Raw genomic sequence first — 15,177 nt, forward strand, 5'->3', positions numbered from 1 at the left:
AATATGATAAACACTGCCATACTTTTCGCCTATCATTTAAATCCCAAATTCATAGGATATCACATTCAACTCCTGATTTTCAGGAAAATCTATTTATACAGCCAAAATCTGTTCTGAAAAGTAGAATAGTTACTGTCTTTTGTATCCGCACATTGAATATGTTACTATTTCACATCCATGTTGCACATGAAGTAACCTATAAATTGCAATTTTAAGGGACTATGGTAGGTACCATCTGTACAATATGGTGCACAAATTTCTCAATTAAGCACTTTCCTATGGAAATTTCATAAGGAAATTTCTGACTTTCCTTGAAGTATCAGAAGAGCTGGAACTACATCTCTACCTTTTAGTAGATAAAAACACCATTTGTTTTTTAAGTAAATGAATGAATGAAAGAGGAGGCTGCTTGGAAAAGGAGAGGCCCACTAGACTTTGAACAAGGAGAAGTGTGTGGATAGGCAGAGGAGAGCAGCGAGGGCATCTCAGGAAGACAAAATGGCAGAAGTGGAGGTTTGGAGATGCAGACGTGCAGAGTGAGTGTAGAAGAGGCTGACTTACTTGAACAGAAAGCTTATTTGAGGGCACTGAATGGAGTGGTGTATTTAAGGTACACAAGAGAAAGAGTGTAAAGGATGTGAATATTAGGACGAGCAGTTCTGAGTTGGGGGTGTTTGGGTAAGAGAACGATATGGCTAATTTGAGCTTGAGGAGGGTTGATCTGAGGGCATAGCCCGGACAGACAGAAAGAAGAGTGGAAAGGAAAGGTGACCAGCTGAGAGGCTGATGCCATTGTCTGCATGGGAGATGACTGATCTCAGACTGAGGCAGCAGCAGTGGGTGGAGTGGTGATGCTACAAGCGAAGAGTCCATCAGACTGGCCACTCTTCCATGGCTTTGGAGAGAGAAGGGAGGGAGACCACACAAAAAGAGGAGGCAAGATGACTCCAGGGTCTCCAGCCAGGGAACGGGGTGAAGGACAAAACAATGGCATCAGGAGGGCATGCCAGAACCGGAGGCAGGGTTCTCAACTTGGATTTAGATGCAATGCGTTCATGGCAAAGTCCAGCCAAGAGCTCGAGGTGCCAAGCTGGCGCTCAGGGGGGAGAGGGCCCAAATGGAGTGGTGGAGGTGAGAGGTGGAAGTTTAAGGGTGGGTGGCATCTTCAGGGACAACAGTGGGTAAGGAAACCACAGGGTCAAAGACTGACCACCTCATAGGAAGCAAGAGCAGGAAGACAGAGGAGCCTGCTCTGGAGGTGGAGAGGAGTAGGGGGCAGAAATCAGAGAAGGACAGGGAACGTAGTGACTCCAAAGTCATGAGAGGAGAGTGGCTTGAGAAGAAGCAGGTGGTCGGTTCGAATATTGCAGGGAGGAGTCATGGACAGTAGGACCACCATGAGGTCTCCTTTCAGGACTGGTAAGTCACTGGTGACCTTTTAGAGAAGAGCTGGGCCAGGAGCCAAAGCACTGGGAGTTAAGCATTTGAGTGGGTGGCAAGGACATGTTAGAGCAGGTGTGGATCACTTGTTTAAGAAGTTTGCCCATGAAAGGTAGGAGAGAGTGGCACAGCAGCACTGGGGGGCACGTCGTGTGGGGCACGTCCCGTGGGCCTCAGGACAGCATATGCGGAACACCAGGGCCCCATATTTGTCCCTCCAAGTCCAGTCCCTTTGTGGCATGCCTCACCTCCAGGGACAGATTGAAGAAAGCTACATTCATACTGCATTTCATGGTCAGAGGGAAGGTGGGGAAGGCATGGGGTAACAGAGGAAAGACAGTGGCTCCATTAAAGGGAACTCAGTGTGTGTGGGGGATACCTTCTGCAGAGTCAAGAATCCGAAGAAAAGGGAGGACTGAGGAGCCTGGGGAAAAGTATCACTGATCTTTGCTCCAAGTGAACGTCCCTCAGGCCAGTCATTAAAAATACCCTGGCTGCAATCCTGTTCTTCCCATGTAAGCCAAGAAGCAAACTGTTTTCACCCACTGTCCCTGATACCATCTGGCAACGTGTCAAGCAATTCAACAACTGTGTGTCCTCCCTTGAAACCGGAGAGCTGATGTTTATCCCCGGTAATCTCCTGTCACTTTCCACCACCCTCAAATGAGGCCCGGGCTATGTATAGCTGGGCATTGCACGTGATGTCTCCACGCGGGGGGGCAGGCAAGGGAATGGAGCAGCTATTTTATGAGAGTGAAGTAAATATTGGGGCCTGTTGGGGCTGGAATGGGTGGCCTCTGATTATTGGGGTAAGAGGGGAGCTGTTGACTGTTTTATTGGCACCGTGAGGCTCTCACTTTGCTCAATGCCAGGGAAGAAACCCAAGGGCCAAGGCTGTGTGTTTTACACTCTGCCATGTTGAGAGCAGTATAGCAACTATAATAAAAGTATCACCCATTGGGTGTTCGTTCTATGCTCCAAGGCCTTGCATGAATTATCTTATTGAATCTTCCCCAAACCCACATAAGAGTAGAAGTTTGCAGATGAGGAAATGGAGGCATAGAGAGGTCAAACAACTTGCCTAAGGCCACACAGTGCTTAAGTAACATAGCTGGGTTCCCGACCTGACACCGTGGCTCCGGAGCCCCGGCTCTCACCCATTACATTCTACTCCTGCACCTGGGTCTTAGAGAAACCCGGGCTCCAGTCATCAGCTGTGAGACTCTGAGCAGATCACAACTTCTCCCATCTCAACTTTCTAGTCTACAGATGAGATCTCATTCTTGTAGAGGTTACATGGGAGCAAGTGCTTAAGGAAGGTTTGTTCCCTCTAAAGTCACTTGGGGCAACACCATGACATTGAGCTGGTAGTCAGTGAATCCGAGCCCACATCAGCATTACTTGGAGGAAGGTCTCGTGAAAACACAGATTTCCTGGGCCCACCTCAGAGTTTTTGACTCATCAGGTCTGGGATGGGATTTGTGACATGCACTTGCATTCATGACGAGAAATGCATCCCTGGTGACGCTGATGCTGCTGGTCCCAGGCCCACACGTTGAGAACCACTGCTTACAACGGTCTCTAGTCTATAATCACAATCTTTTATCACATAGCATCTTGCGATGTCCATACAGACTGAATGAGAAAGGCCAGGTTTTTCCCTTTTCACACTAAAAACATTGTTGCAATGGAATTTTTTTTAAAAAATGGCTTTGACTGACATGGGACCAGGCCACGCCCTTTAACCTTGTTCTCAGTGGGGTTCTGTTGTGCCCCAGAGGCTGTGAAAATGACATCTGGCAGTCCCGGACCTGACCTCTTCTGTAGCTCCCTCCTCAGCCTGCCTTAGAAGGGAGTCCCACAAAGTAGTCACTATGTTCTGGAAGCCAGAGAGACACCAGCCCTTTTCTTTTTAAATTTTTAAAAAATGTTTTTATGTTTGAGAGAGAGAGAGAGAGAGAGAGAGAGTGCATGACCACAAGAGGTGGGGGACAGAGAGAGAGAGACAAGAATCTGAAGCAGGCTCCAGGCTCTGAGCTGTCATCACAGAGCCTGACGCAGGGCTCAAACTCATGAGCCATGAGATCATGACCTGAGCTGAAGTTGGACGCTTAACCAATGGGGCCCCAGAGACCAGCCGTTTTCTAACTAAAACTTCCATAGTTTGGTGCACCTCATCCAAAAACAAACAAACACACAATGCAAGAGGTGCTTCAGCTGACGGAGAAGCTTCCTAAAGATAAAACAATGAGCAGACCAGGAGCTCTTTGACTTGTCGCTCCCAGAGCACGTGGTGAAAAGCAGAAGAGAAGCCTGTTGCTGCTTGGCTGAACCGTATCAAATGTCTGACCAGTGTCTGTTTTGCTAGCATCTGCTAATGACAACAAATAGCATGGATATCCAAAGCGTGGGGACAGCAACATGCTCTCACGTACCCAATAGTTTCAAGAACAGCCCTTTGTTGTGTGCCAAACATGTGCCAGTCGCCTTACACATCCCCTTGTTTCTCTTTGTAAGAGCTCTGTGCTGAAGGTATTGCGGTTTCTAATTTTACAAAGGAAGGCTGCAGGAGTGAAGTGACCTGCCTGTGGTCACACACTAGTGCAAGGACTCCAACCAGGTGGGTCTAACTCTGAGCTGTGTGCTTCTCTGCCAGGGGATATTGAGGGCTCCCGTTTATGTGTTGTGTCCACTTTTTTCTTTGAGTCTGGGGGATGCTCTCATCTTCTTCATAAATAAATCGGGTGAGTGTGGTCAGATCTGTTTGGTGTCCTGAGCCAACTTGGCCGTGTGTGTCGGTGTGAGGTACAGGCAGGTGAGCATGTGAGGGAGTACCTGTTGGCTCGCCTGGCCCGCCTCCATGCCCAGCACACAGCAGATGGTGAGGAGAGGCCGGTCTGGCGTGGGGCACCAGGCAGCAGGCAGGCACTCCTGGAACAGGCTCTGCGGGCACTCAGAAGCGGGTCTGGCCGGCCCAGCCCAGCACGCTGCAAGATGGCGCACTGGCCATCTTCCTGCATGGCTGTCCAAACAGAAATGGCTTATCTGGATAAAATCACATCCAGTTTTCAGAAGAGGGAGCCTCTGAGGCTTTTTTGTACAGACTCAGTACTCTGGACGGCTGGCTTTCTTGGTGGAAGAAGTCATTTTAGATGCTAAGGCCGAGCTGTCAATTATACAAAAATCCTCCACACCAACCACTGAGACTCAAACTACAGGAGAGTGGGGCTGCTGCTTTTAAAGAAAAACCGAGTGATTCTGAAACATTTTATTTTTGACTTTTTATTTTACTGCTTTATCTTATGATGGTTTTATAGTGGTGACTTTCATGGTATCTCACGTCTCCATTTAAACATGTTTAACTTTGGGAGAAGGTCTACCTAAGGGATTTGATGGCCAGACTTGAGTAACATAGTGAGAGAAGAAACTTCCAATGGTTTAGAAGTTCTGAGTCAACAGTGTGTTTTCCATTTCGTGAATCTCTGTTCCATCTCTATATGGAAGGAAGAATTTCACTGTCGTCAACTCAAGCCATGATCTTATAATAGCACTTCTGTCTTTCCAACATCTGCCTCTGGGAAGTGCACAGCAAACTCTCATCAAATATTTGGGCGGCACTTGGGCTCTAAGGAGATCTGCAATTTAAGAGTGGGCATGGTTATACATCGTGGGAGAGAGGACTGGCTTTATGTGAGGGTTTGTTCCCAAAGCCAAACCAAAATAAGCCTGACCTCATCCAGTTTTACAGAGGGCAGCAGGTGCAAGTTTGGAGAATGCCATTTTTGGGCAGTGAACAGTTGGAAGAAATACCTGAATCCTGTGTGTGTTGCTATTCTCTGCCCACAGTTCCCACATCATTCCATCTGTAGATTTACTCGACTCCAGCAACTTAATTTTGCCTTCATCTCCTGGGGTTTAGGAATGCAATCATGGGGACATTTGCCAGTGCTAAATAGGTTTGAAGGCAGGGTCAGCCTCACAGAGCCCAGAAGTTTCTGCCCATGCTGGATATATAGTTGGGACTGAGAGTCCTGTGGTTTAAAAAAAATCAGTTTTACCCCTATGTCAGTGGGATTAAGCAAAGATGACAAACAGGTCCCTGAATCTGACAGAGTCAACCTAATTTTATACTATTCCACTCAATGCTTTTTTGGAATAAATTTAATGTTAAAAAGAGATCAAGGACAAATATATTTTCAATATAGGCAACACATTTATAATTGCTTGCCTTTCCCTCTCTTTCCATCCATCCATCCATCCATCCAGTGTTTTCTGGATTTTTATTAAATCCCAAGTAGGTGCTAAGCATTAGCCCATTTGCTCACACTGGTCATTTTGGTTCAACATAATCCAATTGTACAATTAAATGTTGCTCAAGCATGGGTGAGAATCCAGAATACAAGCTAAAGACTCTTCTCCCTTTTTAAGTTGGCCTTGCTTACAAACACAAAGCAATCCCTTTCAGCTGTTCCTTGGTTTAGAGGAAGGAACATGTCATTTGGAACCAAACAGACATGAATTCAAATCCTGATACATGCTCTGCCATTTTATAGCTTTGTGACCTTGGGCAGTCTACTTTCAGGATCAGTTCTTTGCACATGATGTGAACAAATGTTGTTAAGAGTTAAGTAAAGTAACATATATAAAGCGCCCATACTGGGTACGCTTCATGGTAAATTCATAACAAGTGCTATCTCCCGTCTCCTCCTTCTCTTCTGTTCACTTAACATTCACTCAACAAACACCACTGAGTGCCCACCATGAGTCAGATGCTAATGTAGGTGCTGGCATACAGCAATGAAGAGAACATTTTGCCTCTGCCTTTGTGGATTTACATTCTCTAAGGGCGTCACACAACGGGCACCGTGCCAGCCAAGCTCTATGGAGAAAAGACAGAGTAGGGAAGACAGGTCAAAAGGAGTGCTCAGAGAGTGATCTGTGTAGGAGGTCAGGGAAATAACTTCTTTCATAAGATGCCATTTAAGCAAAGAACTAAAGTTTTTTGAAGGTGAGTTCTTAGCATTAATGAAAGAACATCTCCTTAGCTGAAAGGGGCCATGCCATCTGCATTTTGTAAGGAAGCAGGTATGAATATTTGATGGATCAATGAAAGGGTGAATGTTTCTCTTTGGGGAGCCATGGGCTAAGTTTCACATTATAGAACACTCACGAGTTTGCTGTAACCAGTTTTCTCATAGTTTTCTATTAAACATGGTAACACCTTAGTATCCCCTCTTCTCTAGGGTTCTCTGATTTGTCATTTCTTGGCGGAAAAGGGCAATGAAACACAGCAACCCAATAGATGTTTTTCGTCTTTCTGAAGGTAAATGCTGGACCCTGACTGAAGATTACTTTCTGATCTGACCTTAGAAAACCCTGTAACTCAAAGGGAAACCTCTCAGGTAGGGTAAGGCTTCCCATGAGCCCAGTCATCCCCTTTTAAGGAGGTCCAAAGTTTCAATCACTGACTCTCAGAGAGGACAGTGGGAGTGCACTGGGAGGCTTGGGTGAGACCCAGAGCAGATTTGAATCCCTACAGCCCCAGTAACCAACTTATCCCAGCAGTTCAAACCAGAGGTGTGCTAACCGGTCCAATAGCACTGGAGAGAGGCAAGAGACAAAGGGTCAAGCAATGACAACACGATTCTGGTCATCTAGAAAATTTCTCTAACCCAAGAGGCCAGTACTATGCTTTGGAAACTTTAACATGCCTATGAATCACTTTGGAAATGCCATTTAAATGGAACCAGCACCCAGGTGATGTCACTGGAACTGCTCTGGGTTCCACATTTTGAGCATCAAGTCTCAAGTGCCTGTAAACTTGGCTGCACGTGAGAATCACCCAGGGAGCTTTTAAATCCTGTAGTACATAGATATCATCTCTTACCTCATCATCAATGAAATCAGGATCTGTGGGGAGAAGACCCAGGCACCAGTATTTTTAACAATTCTGTGGTGATTCCAATATGCAGCCAAGGTTGAGACCTGTTGCAACCGGCCAAGAACACGGTCTAAATTTCGAGCAACAGGTGAAGAGAATTAGCAGTTGATAAGCACTGGGTATATATTTCAGACCCTCAATTAGGCATCCTACATAGATGAACCTCCTAAACAGTAATCAGCATAACCAAATGATAATACCTGATACGTGTACAGCTTCTTATAATGTTATGAGAAATTTCCATTCACCTGCTTTCATTGAAGTCTTCTCATTCACTGATAGAAACTACGTGACTGGTTTAGCAGAGGAGCAAAATGCGGGGCTCATCTGTGACTTGCCCTGGATCCAAAAGCAAGTGTCAGGGAATTTCAGCACTCTGAACTCCAGTTGTCTGCTTTTCCTGAGCATGGCTCCCTCAACTGAGGTCAGGTGTAAGGGGACAGCCATGCTCAGAAAGCACACACGAGAGTCACGTTAATGACACTGGGCACACTGCCGGGTCTGAAGAGGTTGTGCTCCCAGCCAAAGATATTTCACCGATGTGCAAATCGATTAGGAGACTAGGTTATGAATAGAGAAGGGAGCTCGGTCTGTTAGGGACCTTGGTAGACTCAGAGCAGCAGCAGCAAGAGATTTGCTTAAATAGTGGCAGAACCCAGAGGCCGACATGGCCCAGGATTCTGATCCTTGATTCTGCTACAGATGGTGGAACCGGCCTCCCCCAGCCCCACAGGGTCTCATGCATAATCTGTGCCAGAGTCACCATCTAAAATTATTGGAAAATAATCTGCTTACCAGTCCTGGAAAATTGGTCATAACAACAGGCTGTCTTCTTCCTGGTGGATAGGCCATTTCCAATAATTTTATGTGACCATCCTGCAATCAATATCTAAGAGGGCCCAGGACAAAGCCACTGGGCAGATTGTGTGCGGATGGCAGCAACTTTCATGTGGTGAGTGGAAGTCGGACTTCCATAAGCAGGAAGAAGAGAAGGTCCCCAGAGGGGGACACAGAGGAGCAGCCTCGGACCTCACACCCCAGCTGAGGCCTGTTGAAAATAACAGGAATACCAAGTCAACCTGGCATGAAACTACCAGGATGGTGTGGCTGTTCCTGCAGGACCCTGGGCTGCCTGCCCTAGGGACTGCCTAAGGGACCTAGCTCCCCCTCAGCAACTGAACCGGTTTTCACTGTTCACAATGAGGAAGGCACAGCTCGTTCATCACTCGTTCACTGGCTCACTTGTTCATTTATTCATGCTAACGTTACTCAGAGTCTGGTAAGAGCAGTGGGTATTTGGTGAATTAATATTTCTGTTCAGGGATTCACGATACTTATTTTCATGTTCCAAATCGCTCAGTAACTTGCCTGAGAAGATCCCCCAAGGCTTCTCCTAATCCAATAAATATATATCGGTTATGGGTTGGCCTGTTTGCATGCTCCCACAAAACACATGTACACACTTAATAGTATCAGCTTTGAACATGAGGGGTGCCTGGGTGGCTCGGTAGGCTGGGTGTCTGCACTGTGACTGAAAATGTGGAAGGGGTCTAGTTAATAAACGGTGTTGGCGAAAAGGCTTAGTGCATCAGGCACGGACTTGGCAAAGCCCGGGAGAGCAGAGGGAGAGCTGAACATGGGGAGGGGGTGCTTCAAGAATCTGTGATCATGGGCAAGCCACTCGTCCTCTCTGGGGCTTAGCTGCCTACGAAAAAGGAACATGGCACCGTGTCACAAATCCGGAGCTCTCTGAAAGTGGCCTGGTGTCCTCAGTCTATGAAGTGATAGGGTTAGGCTGGGGCCGTCTAAAATCGTGACTCAAGAGTGGAGTGCGGACTGCAAGTTGCCGGTATTTGTGAAGTACTTCCTGTTTGCCAGAAGCTGTGCTCTTGCCAAGCCACCACCGCCGTCTCCACGTCACCAACATGGAGCCCGAACGCAGGGGGCATCCTCCTTGGGAACGGGGCCCCAGGTCTACCTGACTCTGAAGCCCATGTTAGAGTGCACCACTTCTCAAGTATTTCGACCCAAGACAGATGGGTGATGTTGGAGGACTTTCTGTGACACCCTTTCTAGAGCGCGTGATAGCAGCAGTAACTTGCACGGCAGTTTCAAAGGAAAAGTAGAAGCAAGAAACAAAAGGACAAGGAGGAATCAAAATCACCGGGCACGTCCTCCTCCTGTGCTTGAGTCCGGTGAGGCTAACAGAATCTGGCTGCTGTGGTGTAACTCAGTTATGGTCTGGGCTGAAGCTGAAGGAAACAGCATACAGCATGGCAACTCTCTTTATAATTGTGTTGACACCTCAACAGGAAAATGGGGGAAAGGCACTGAAGAATAATTCATGGGAGAAAGAAATACAAATGGCAGATAATTTTATGGGAACATTCCATCTCGCTAAAAATCAAAGAATTTTCATTAACACTACAATGAAAACCTCAACAGACAAAGATTTTTAAAACTGAAAATTGTGTCAACATCCCCAAATGGACAACTTATCTTAAGAATATGCATGGTCATACCATGGAGTGCTAGGCCAGCCTTAACATTGTTTGTCAAGAATATTAAACTCTTTCGTGACACAGAAATACAATGTACTGAAGTGAAAAAAGTAGGAAACAAAACTGTAGAATCGGTATAAACCCACTGAAAACTGTACGTTTACATATAGACAGAAAGTACGGGGGAGAAATCTATCAGAACGTGAACCATGTTGCTTTCTGGATGGATGCTTTTATTGCCTTCTTTTTCCTTTTCCATATATTCCAACATTTCTAAGTGAGCGTGTGCTATTTTGTGGATAAAATGCCCAACCAGGAAGCGGGATTCCCAGCTGCCTGAGTCCTGTCACTACAAAGCCACGGCTATGAAGTAAAGGTTCAGAACAATCTAGATGGTGTTCAAAGAGAACGTTTCATCGAACATGGCATCCATTCAGCCAGCCTCTACAGAACTTCTCTATAGAACTAGCTACCACGCACTGCCCCTGGTGCCCTCCAGAGCCAGACCCTGGCCAAACTGGAAAGCAGTTTGAGCTCGGTGTCACCTGGTGACATTCAATTTGCCCTTTTTCTGCCCAAGCTTTCAGTGACTTTCTATTCTTTCCCTACTCCTCTTCCCCCTTGTCAAACCCTGTTCCCGCATGGGACTCAAACGTGGTCAGATGCAGGTATAAGTGACTGGCAACATTTTAAAGGACTGCTACTCTCAGAGGGGCTTAACTGTGTTTGGAGAAAAATCCTCCCCTAGAGGAATGAGACCCTCATGGGCAAATTTTAGGAAAATTGGGTGGGAAGATCCCCGAGGGCTGTCAGAATCCTTGCTCTTGCGGTTCCCTCCCCAGCCCTTGCTTATTGGCCTGGTAAATTTTCCTCGTTTTCACAAACCAGTTCTTCCTTGTTACACCTTCTGTGTCTCTCCCTGGGAAGCAGGGCCCTTGCTCTTTGTGCTCTGGGAGTACCTTCTAAGTTGCTCTACTCTTAACAGTGACCCCATTGCACTATAGTTTTTTATTTGCCCTTCTTCCATAATAGGTCAAGAGCCACCTGAGGGTCTCATTTTCCTGTGTCCACAGCATCTATCCCAAGACCCAACATCTAAGTAACAGACAGATGACTGATTGATCAGCATTCAAGACCCTGAGCCAGGGAGTGACCTGCTCACCCTGTGGAGGGGGATGTTTCTGGGTCATTTTTCTTGTCATCCCTTAGAATGGCAGGCAAAGTATACACAGATGACCACAGTTCCTCTGGGTTTTTAGCAGAATGGGGTGGGCCTTACATGACAGGTTATGAGCTCCTAATCCCTAAAGATGTCTCAGGTGTTTCAACTGGGGGATAGCAACTAATAACGGTAGAATGAAATCAACTTAATAGGTTGGAATCAATATTTTTTTTAATGAAGACAAACAGAATAGACTAGAACAGAAAGAATAAAACAGAAGACAAAATAATTTTGTTAAAAACCCAAGTATTTCTCCAAATAATAATTAGTATTGTCCCATGAAATCTGTGTTTCCGTTGTGTATGTGTCCCTGATTACTAGGTTGTGGTGAATTATGACACAGAGATACCAGAAGCCACCTTCCTGAACTGGCTGGAGGAGAGGAGCCAACTGTCCCCTGCACTGTCCGCCCATGGCTGAGACCTCACTTCCTGTGGACATTGGCTGGGGGCTGCGTCCTTGCCTCTTATCCCCCTAAAGCCACCGCGCTGGAACAGGCAGCATACTTTCCTTCATGCAGGTCTCAGGTCCAGGGAATTCAGAGGACAAAATAACTGTTTTGACTATGAAGAAAATGTAGAGGCTTAAATCACTCTCTTTCTACCCATGGGATTCTTGGAATCAGTTTTGTCCTGGACTCTGAGAAAGAGCCTGCACCTGACAGGTACCCCCAACACCCCGAAAACCTCCCTCCATTCTCACCCCCCACCTCCATCCTCACTAAGGGAGCATGGTCTCCTGCCTGGTCGGGGCATCTGCATAAGTAGTGCCTCCCTCCAGGGCTATGCGCTTCTCAACCGTGAGTGTGATACAGCTGGCCTCACCAGGTCTGGGCCCGCGGCAGAGCAACTCTAAGGCAGACTCAAAGCGATCCTCAACAGAGTATCTAGCAGCTAACTGAACTCTGTCTCATTTGGTTCTAGCAATATTGCAGTGCAGGGGCTAAGACCACCTTTGCCTGCACTAGTTGGGTGACCCGGGGCAACTTACCTTCTCTGTGCCTCAGTATCCCCCTATAAAATGGGGATGGGAACTGTACCTATGTCACAGAAATACTGTAAGGATTAAACTAGCTAACATATACAAAGTGCTTAGAACCGTCTCTGTAAACAGTAAGCATTCACTAAATCTTAATTATTGTTACATAATTATCTCTTAAGCATGTATGATGGTTTTTTCTATATTTATAGATGAGAAAATGAGACCCAGAGGAATTAAGCAACGTGCCCTATGTCATGTGCCCAGGAAAGGCAAAGCCAGAATATAAATCTAGATCTCCCAACCCCAAGTTCTGTGTCCTTCTTCCCCTAAGGATGCCCTCCTCAGTTTTAGCACCTTGCAGGGCATCAACTATGTCCTTTGGGTCTCTGCCAGGCACTCTTGGATCAAAGGGGCGTGAAGGGATGGTGAGCCCAGGGGAAAGTGCCTTCTCAGGGCCCTAGGTCTTTGCGGGAGATACATTCTTGGGGGAGAGTATGTGTACATGTGTGCATGTGTATGTGTGTGTGCACATGTGTTTTAATATGATGAGGCATCAGAAATGGGAAGTCATTGCTTGTACTGGCATTCTTTTTGAGTTCCAGGCTGCCAGACAGTGATGAGCATATAGGGTAGGATCTTTATGCCTTCAATTAACTTTTTCAGTCTCTCAATAACTGAGTACGGCAGTTTGAGACAGAGACAATGATATGAGCGAGGATTTCAGGGGCTGAGTAGCAGCTATGCTATACGTCCTGGTTTTTTTCCAGCCTGCAATGTTCCCATAGATAGCACAAAGATCTAAAAACTGTTCCTGCTTTCTCTTTGCATGCAACCCACAAGATGAACGTCCACTTGCAGCCCCCAGGATAAGCCTGAGACAAAACATAATGGTAGTGGTGATATTTTTTAAACGCTTAGTTTTTTGTCAACCTGAGCTCTCTGTAATGACCAGACTGCCACATATAAGTGCTCTGAGAATAGGTGCTTGTATGATGATCGGGAGACACTTAGGATTCTGAAGTACTTTAAAGTATCCAACATATTTGACTATATGTCACATGGTTTTCATGGAGTTTATTTGAATCTTTTTTTTTAAGATTAAAATCTATATGAGTTTCATACATGGTAACTCTCGTAATCACAATATTTGATTAAGCTGAGCTTTCTGAAGTGCTAGTTAACAAGCCGCTGTAATTCTCAAATGTCTCTTTCCACAGGTTTGTGCCTGGGCTGGGCACGGGGCTGATAAGGGATCTTGGTGACTACTAGAATTCCTGGCACTCACAGGTGCTCCTGAAGTGTAAGTGACCTTACACTGTCCAGGAGGCGCTGCAGGAATTGGCCCTGGAGCCCTCACCAAGGATTAGAGGATGGGCCCCACAGTTCCAGGCTTAACAGACAGGCCATGTAATGCAGATAAAACAAGAACTGACTTCAGCATCTGCCCTGAACTCACACCAAGAACTTTCTGAGGCAAAAAAAAAACCCCTCCCGTTAATTAGTGAACGTGCAGCTAAAGATCTTCACACATGTACACTGTGCAATGTTGACTGAACCCAGATCACAAGAGACAAAGATCACTTAGTGATATTCCCCGGCTCACCCATGGAGAGAAGCAAGGTCAAAAGCCTCCTGTCTCTCCAGGATTGCGGCAAAAGTTCAGGGAGCAGAGGGTGGGGAGTTAGCACACCGAATGAAACCAAAATCGTCTCTGAATTGCATTTCACCAAGCCACTTAACCAAACTTTTAAAATTATCTCAGAAAAATAGTTGCTGGGACTATTGCCCTTGAAAACCCAAGAGGACCATCGTGGGACAGGTTTTAAATCAGACCCATGCATTGTGCAACACATTCGATTGTCCCTATTTTAGGAGTCAGGCCCCACCCTGCGTTGTTCACACACCCCAGCTTTGCAACAAAAATATCTTCAGATTCACATGACTAAAATGCAGCCGGACTTCAGGACACAGTCTCTGCTCCTGCGTTCCCACATCCCCAGGCTGCTGGCCAGCCCGTGCTTGCTGGGACAAGGTGGTCAGCATGCCCCCTGCTTACCTCCAGCACAATTTCTTTCAGTTGGAACTGTTTCTGTGCGACTTTGTCTGAAGACACGGGCTCGTGGTAGTAGAGGCAGAGCAAGTCGTATTTCTTCAAAACCTGCTTGAAGTTCTTCTCAGTGAGGCTTACCACGCGGTCCTTGCCATCATACGTGGGGAAGTTGAGTCCCTCTTCTGCCCTGCAGGAGGACAGCAGGTAGACCCCCACGATGAACAGGTGCGTTCTCTTCATCTGGGAACGGTTTTCGCTTCACTTTCCCAGAAAGACTGAGGGCAGGAAAGTGGCCGGAAGACTCTCAGAGGTCTGGTTGCAAGAAGCGGGGGAGCAGAGAGGCAGATTTGGTCCCTCCTCTCTATCCCTCCTGGGCCCGGAGGACCAACTCTCCACTGCCTGGGCTCCAGCTACTAGTACTCCTGGGCACAGGACACAGGCGTGCGGAGACTGAGGGCCGGGCCGGGCCAGGCCCCAGATACCTCGCATAACTGGGCCCAGCCCCTGTCTCATCAGGAACTCCATTTTTAGGATGCAGTTGTCTCAGGCTAAAAATAAATCATGCAATGAATAAAAAAAAAGTTAGATATGACACTGTTGAGGGATTCGCTGATACAGTTTGTCAGAGGGGTAGCAAGGGAGGAGGCAGGAGGGAAGGAGGAGAACTCGTGCACAAGGAATAAGGAGGACAGCAAGGTCAGGGAAGAGAAACTCAAGAAGGAGGGAGAAAAGATGAGAGGGGAGAGAGATGGGACCGTAAACGAGACCAGCTAGTGGAGACGTCTGCATGTACACAGGGCCACCCAGGCCTCGGAATCGTTCAATTAAGGAGAGAAGTCAGCCTGTCCCCTCTGGGTGGGCTGCCTGTCCCCCTACGTACTCACTGCTCACACAGTCCAGTCCAGGCGGACTTCACGTTCTGCACCTGCCTTTCCCTGCCCCCCATCCTCTCTTCTTGGGAACTGGGCCCCGGGTGGCCTCTGTGCCATGCTCACATGGCCCTGACAGGCACTGGGCAAGAGATACAGGGACACCCTCCCTG

At 47.0% G+C, this 15,177-nt stretch overlaps 1 protein-coding gene across 1 annotated transcript in view; it reads right to left on the minus strand.

Moving 5' to 3' along the window:
• Positions 1 to 14,678, minus strand: part of CASQ2 (calsequestrin 2) — a 63,753-nt gene extending 49,075 nt beyond the window's left edge. The window contains exon 1 of the mRNA XM_007073457.3: positions 14,142 to 14,678. Within this exon, the coding sequence (XP_007073519.1) occupies positions 14,142 to 14,375 (234 nt within the window). The 5' untranslated portion in view covers positions 14,376 to 14,678. The remainder of the gene's footprint in view (positions 1 to 14,141) is intronic.
• Between the last annotated feature and the right edge of the window lie 499 nt (positions 14,679 to 15,177).

Source organism: Panthera tigris, chromosome C1 (genome assembly GCF_018350195.1).
Source record: "Panthera tigris isolate Pti1 chromosome C1, P.tigris_Pti1_mat1.1, whole genome shotgun sequence".
Taxonomy (NCBI): Eukaryota; Metazoa; Chordata; class Mammalia; order Carnivora; family Felidae; genus Panthera; species Panthera tigris.